The sequence below is a fragment of the Haliotis rufescens genome, unplaced genomic scaffold (genome assembly GCF_023055435.1).
Source record: "Haliotis rufescens isolate VD_foot unplaced genomic scaffold, xgHalRufe1.0.p SCAF_12, whole genome shotgun sequence".
Classification (NCBI taxonomy): domain Eukaryota; kingdom Metazoa; phylum Mollusca; class Gastropoda; order Lepetellida; family Haliotidae; genus Haliotis; species Haliotis rufescens.
This window is the reverse complement of record NW_025963802.1, coordinates 22,537,052-22,543,036: the sequence shown is the minus strand read 5'-3', so window position 1 is coordinate 22,543,036 and position 5,985 is coordinate 22,537,052. Positions and strand designations below refer to the sequence as shown.

The 5,985-nt window shown below is 43.5% G+C and overlaps 1 protein-coding gene across 1 annotated transcript; it reads right to left on the bottom strand.

The window, feature by feature from the left end:
* Positions 1-2,143: 2,143 nt before the first annotated feature.
* On the bottom strand, positions 2,144-2,893 carry LOC124143304. The gene is made up of 2 exons (XM_046512218.2): positions 2,734-2,893; positions 2,144-2,655 (listed from the first exon to the last, which is right to left on the bottom strand). Exons 1-2 carry the CDS (start codon positions 2,891-2,893, stop codon positions 2,144-2,146), a joined length of 672 nt encoding a protein of 223 aa, XP_046368174.2.
* Between the last annotated feature and the right edge of the window lie 3,092 nt (positions 2,894-5,985).

The following is a 5,985-nucleotide window of genomic DNA, read 5'->3' as shown; positions in this document are numbered from 1 at the left end:
GATACCAAAAGGGATATAGTTCAGGTAGATACTGCAAGGGTTATAGTTCAGGAAGATACTACTTGGGATATAGTTCAGGTTGATACTACAAGGGAAATAGTTCAGGTTGATACTACAAGGGATATAGTTCAGGTAGATACTACAAGGGAAATAGTTCAGGTTGATACTACAAGGGAAATAGTTCAGGTTGATACTACAAGGGTTATAGTTCAGGTTGATACTACAAGGGAAATAGTTCAGGTTGATACTACAAGGGATATAGTTCAGGTTGATACTACAAGGGATATAGTTCTGGTAGATACTATAAGGGAAATAGTTCAGGTTGATACTACAAGGGAAATAGTTCAGGTTGATACTACAAGGGAAATAGTTCAGGTTGATACTACAAGGGAAATAGTTCAGGTTGATACTACAAGGGAAATAGTTCAGGTTGATACTACAAGGGAAATAGTTCTGGTAGATACTATAAGGGAAATAGTTCAGGTTGATACTACAAGGGATATAGTTCAGGTTGATACTACAAGGGATATAGTTCTGGTAGATACTATAAGGGAAATAGTTCAGGTTGATACTACAAGGGATATAGTTCTGGTAGATACTATAAGGGAAATAGTTCAGGTTGATACTACAAGGGAAATAGTTCTGGTAGATACTGCAAGGGAAATAGTTGAGGTTGATACTACAAGGGAAATAGTTCTGGTAGATACTGCAAGGGATATAGTTCAGGTTGATACTACAAGGGAAATAGTTCTGGTAGATACTACAAGGGAAATAGTTCAGGTTGATACTACAAGGGATATAGTTCAGGTAGATACTGCAAGGGTTATAGTTCAGGAAGATACTACTTGGGATATAGTTCAGGTTGATACTACAAGGGAAATAGTTCAGGTTGATACTACAAGGGATATAGTTCAGGTAGATACTACAAGGGAAATAGTTCAGGTTGATACTACAAGGGAAATAGTTCAGGTTGATACTACAAGGGTTATAGTTCAGGTTGATACTACAAGGGAAATAGTTCAGGTTGATACTACAAGGGATATAGTTCAGGTTGATACTACAAGGGATTTAGTTCTGGTAGATACTATAAGGGAAATAGTTCAGGTTGATACTACAAGGGAAATAGTTCAGGTTGATACTACAAGGGAAACAGTTCAGGTTGATACTACAAGGGAAATAGTTCAGGTTGATACTACAAGGGAAATAGTTCAGGTTGATACTACAGGGGAAATAGTTCTGGTAGATACTATAAGGGAAATAGTTCAGGAAGATACTATAAGGGATATAGTTCTGGTAGATACTATAAGGGAAATAGTTCAGGTTGATACTACAAGGGATATAGTTCAGGTTGATACTACAAGGGAAATAGTTCTGGTAGATACTATAAGGGAAATAGTTCAGGTTGATACTACAAGGGAAATAGTTCAGGTTGATACTACAAGGGATATAGTTCAGGTTGATACTACAAGGGAAATAGTTCAGGAAGATACTATAAGGGATATAGTTCTGGTAGATACTATAAGGGAAATAGTTCAGGTTGATACTACAAGGGATATAGTTCAGGAAGATACTGCAAGGGTTATAGTTCAGGTCGATACTACTGGGGATATAGTTCAGGTTGATACTACAAGGGATACTGTGGAGGTAGATGCTACTGGGGCATGTGTGAGGTAGATGCTATTATGAGGACTGTAGTTAAGATAGATGCTACTGAAAGACGTCGTTTAGGAAGATGTTGTCGGAGAACGTCTTTGCGGTAGATACTTCTGGGGAAATAGTTGAGGTAGATGCTATTTGTGATAATGTCGTTGAGGTTGATGCTGCTGGAGAACGTCATTGTGGTAAGTACTACTGGGGAAATAGTTGAGGTAGATGCTATTGAGACTGTAGTTGTGGTAGATGATACTGGAGATGCATTTGCGGTTGATGCTACTGGGGATGTAGCAGAGGTAGATTATTTGAGGGCGACATCTTTGAAGTATTTACTACTCGGGAATGTAGTTGTGGTGGATGCTACTAGAGGACGTCATGATGATAGACATTGCTAAATTATGTCAAGTTGGTTTATGCCACAGGGGTGGTGGTTGCTATGTAAGATCCTTCTGGGGGGGGGGGGGGGGGGGGGGTATGGGATGATGCAATGTTAGGTGCTTCTGGGGCATGTTGTGATGTTAGATGTTGCAAGGGGATGTTGCGCTGGTAGATGCTGCTGGGGGATGTTGCGACGATAGATGCTAAGGCATTCTGCGCTGATAGATGTTGCTGGGGCATGCTGCGATGGTAGATGCTGCTGGGGGATGTTGCGACGATAGATGCTAAGGCATTCTGCGATGACGGATGCTGCTAGGGGATGTTGCGATGGTAGATGCTGGGGGATGTTGCGATGGTGGATGCTGGGGGATGTTGCGATGGTAGATGCTGCTAGGGGATGTTGCGATGGTAGATGCTGGGGGATGTTGCGATGGTGGATGCTGCTAGGGGATGTTGCGATGGTAGATGCTGGGGGATGTTGCGATGGTGAATGCTGGGGTATGTTGCGATGGTCGATGCTGGGGGATGTTGCGATGGTAGATGCTGCTAGGGGATGTTGCGATGGTAGATGCTGGGGGATGTTGCGATGGTAGATGCTGCTATGGGATGTTGCGACGGTAGATGCTGGGGCATGTTGCGATGGTACAGCTGTAGGTGCTTCTGAGGCATGTTGCGATGGTAGATGCTGCTAGGGGATGTTGCGATGGTAGATGCTGCGAGGGGATGTTGCGATGGTAGATGCTGCTAGGGGATGTTGCGATGGTAGATGCTGGGGGATGTTGCGATGGTAGATGCTGCTAGGGGATGTTGCGATGGTAGGTGCTGCTGAGGCATGTTGAGATGGTAGATGTTGCTGGGGCATGTTGCGATGGTAAATGTTGCTGGTGGATCTTGAGCTGGTAGATGTTGCTTGGGCACGTTGAGATGGTAGATGGTGCTAGGGGATGATGCGATGGTAGATGCTGCTAGGGCTTGTTGCGATGGTAGATGTTGCTGGGATTTGTTGAGATGGTAGCTTGTGCTGTGTGATGTTGCGATGATAGATGGTGTTAGGGGATGTTGCTATGGTAGATGGTGAGGTATGTTGCGATGTTGCTGGGGGATGTTGCGAAGACAGATGCAGCTAGAGAAATGCTGCGATGGTAGATGTTGCTGGGGCATGTTGCGATGGTAGATATTGGTGGGGGATGTTGTGATGGTAAATGCTGCTTGGGGATGTCGCGATTGTAGTTGTGCTAGGGGATGTTGCTATTGTTTATGGTGCTAGGGGATGTTGCGATGGTAGATGGCGAGGTATGTTGCGAGGTTACTGGGAAATGTTACGATGATAGATGCTGCTAGGGGAATGTTGCGATGGTAGATTTTGCTGGGGCATGTTACGATGGTAGATGCTGCTAGATGTTGAGATGGTAGATGGTGCTGCTGGGAGATGTTGAGATGGTAGATGCTACTGTTGGGAGGTGTTGAGATGGTAGATGGTGCTGCTGGGAGGTGTTGAGATGGTAGATGCTGCTGCTGGGAGATGTTGAGATGGTAGATGCTACTGTTGGGAGGTGTTGAGATGGTAGATGCTGCTGTTGGGAGATGTTGAGATGGTAGATGCTGCTGTTGGGAGATGTTGAGATGATAGATGCTGCTAGGGGAATGTTGCGATGGTAGATGTTGCTGGGGCATGTTACGATGGTAGATGCTGCTAGATGTTGAGATGGTAGATGCTGCTGTTGGGAGGTGTTGAGATGGTAGATGCTGCTGTTGGGAGATGTTGAGATGGTAGATGCTGCTGCTGGGAGATGTTGAGATGATAGATGCTACTGTTGGGAGGTGTTGAGATGGTAGATGGTGCCGCTGGGAGATGTTGAGATGGTAGATGCTGCTGCTGGGAGATGTTGAGATGGTAGATGCTGCTGCTGGGAGATGTTGAGTTGGTAGATGGTGCTGCTGGGAGATGTTGAGATGGTAGATGGTGCTGCTGGGAGATGTTGCGATGGTAGATGTTGCTGGGGCATGTTACGATGGTAGATGCTGCTAGACGTTGAGATGGTAGATGCTGCTGCTGGGAGATGTTGAGATGGTAGATGGTGCTGGAGGATGATGCGATGGTAGTTGTTGAGATACGTTGAGATAGTTGATGGTGCTGGGGGATGATGCGATGGTAGTTGTTGAGATATGTTGAGATGGTAGATGCTGGGGCATGTTGCGGTGGTAGGTGCTGGGGCATGTTGAGATGGTAGGTGCTGGGGCATGTTGAGAATGTTAGGTGCTTCTGGGGCATGTTGCGATAGTAGATACTGATCGGCATGTTGCGACGGTAGGTGCTGGGGCATGTTGCGGTGGTAGGTGCTGGGGCATGTTGAGATGGTAGATGCTGCTGGGAAATGTTGCGACGATAGATGCCGAGGCATGCTGCGATGGTAGATGCTGCTGGGGATGTTGCGGTGGTAGATGCTGCTGGGGATGTTGCTGTGGCAGATGCTTCTTAAGAGTATTGAGACGATGGTAGATACAGCTGAATTGCGACCGTGGAAGATCGAACATGAGAGACAGAGTATAATATTCATATTCATAATACATACAGATGAAATTCGTTTCTTTTTGTTAAATAACCTATTCGGCAAGCCTCGCAGTTTTCAACTTTTATCGAGTCATATTGATATATGATTTCAAAAGACACTTAAATGAGATCCTCTATGTGTCTTACAGGTTTTCTGATTTTATTAAATGTCATTCCGCGAGACAAAATAATTGAACAGGGTCGTTATACTGCGCTAATCGGCAAGGCAAATGTGACTTCATAACCCTACCTTGACATTGTGTTACATGTAATTTCATTACCCTACCTTGACATTGTGTTAAATCTGACTTAACAATACTACCTTGACATTGTGTCACATGTAATTTTATTACCCTACCTTGACATTGTATTAAATCTGACTTAATAATACTACCTTGACATTGTGTCACATGTGACAAAGCAAACTTGAAAAATACACAATGAATGCTTCCCTGGTGGGTTCCCCGATACCTATAGATTAAGAAGGGAATGATATATAAAAAGACTAAAAGAAAGTATACACCCGTGTTTGTTGGTGGCTAAAATGAAACAAACAAGATTTCTATGGTGATCCATTTGATACCGGTATAATAGGGCGTTTTTCAACCTTAGGTTTGCAGGGTTTCGGTGACAGATTTCAGCCTAATAACGTTTTAATAACCTTTGTAATTATCCGGCAGTATAATAATATAACATCGTTATAATTCTTTTCAACTTGATAATTGCATCCCAGGTACAGACCCCCTCCCCCACCTCTCATATATATAGAAGAAAAAATGTCGGTCCCCGTAGCTGACAAATAGTTGTCTTTGCAAGTCTGGGCTTATGATACGTTCCTTGCTCACTAAACAATTTTGGATTTTCCACGTAGTCAAAACCAAATTCCCATAATTATAAATGTGCTTACTTTCATATTCAACTACAGCACATTATATCTCCGATGTTCGGTGTTATAAACAAATGAAAGATAATTTACTCTACTAGTATCAGGAGTAACAGTATTCTCCCAGACATCCATCTACACACCCTCAACTCCCACCATGTTAACTGAAATACTAGTGCCTGTTTCATTCGTGATTCATAGCCCTGTACTAAACCCGTACTTTCAAAAGCTCATCCGCTTCTCGTGCAGTTATCAGCAACTCGCGGCATACAAAAGACTCAATCTCTAGTGGGACAAAAAATTCCACAAACAACTAATCAGCCTTTAAAAGGGACCGATATTAAAAGTCAATAGCATAATAATTCACAAAGAAAACAATAGCGTCACGACTGATGCCCAGTACACGGCACGCATAAGACGCTTCATAAAAGGTATAAATCTCTTCGGTAATTGAAATCTTGCGAAAAATATCAGCGGGCTAAAAAGGTCCTCAAACGGATCTCCTGCCGACGTGTTCAAT

Coding starts and splice junctions, on each gene's coding strand:
- LOC124143304 (XM_046512218.2), bottom strand. CDS start 2,893: ATGCCCCAGCAACATCTACCATCTCAACATGCCTCAGCAGCACCTACC. Junction 2,656..2,733: donor CCCTCGCAGCATCTACCATC/GCAACATCCCCT, acceptor AACATGCCCCAG/CATCTACCGTCGCAACATCC.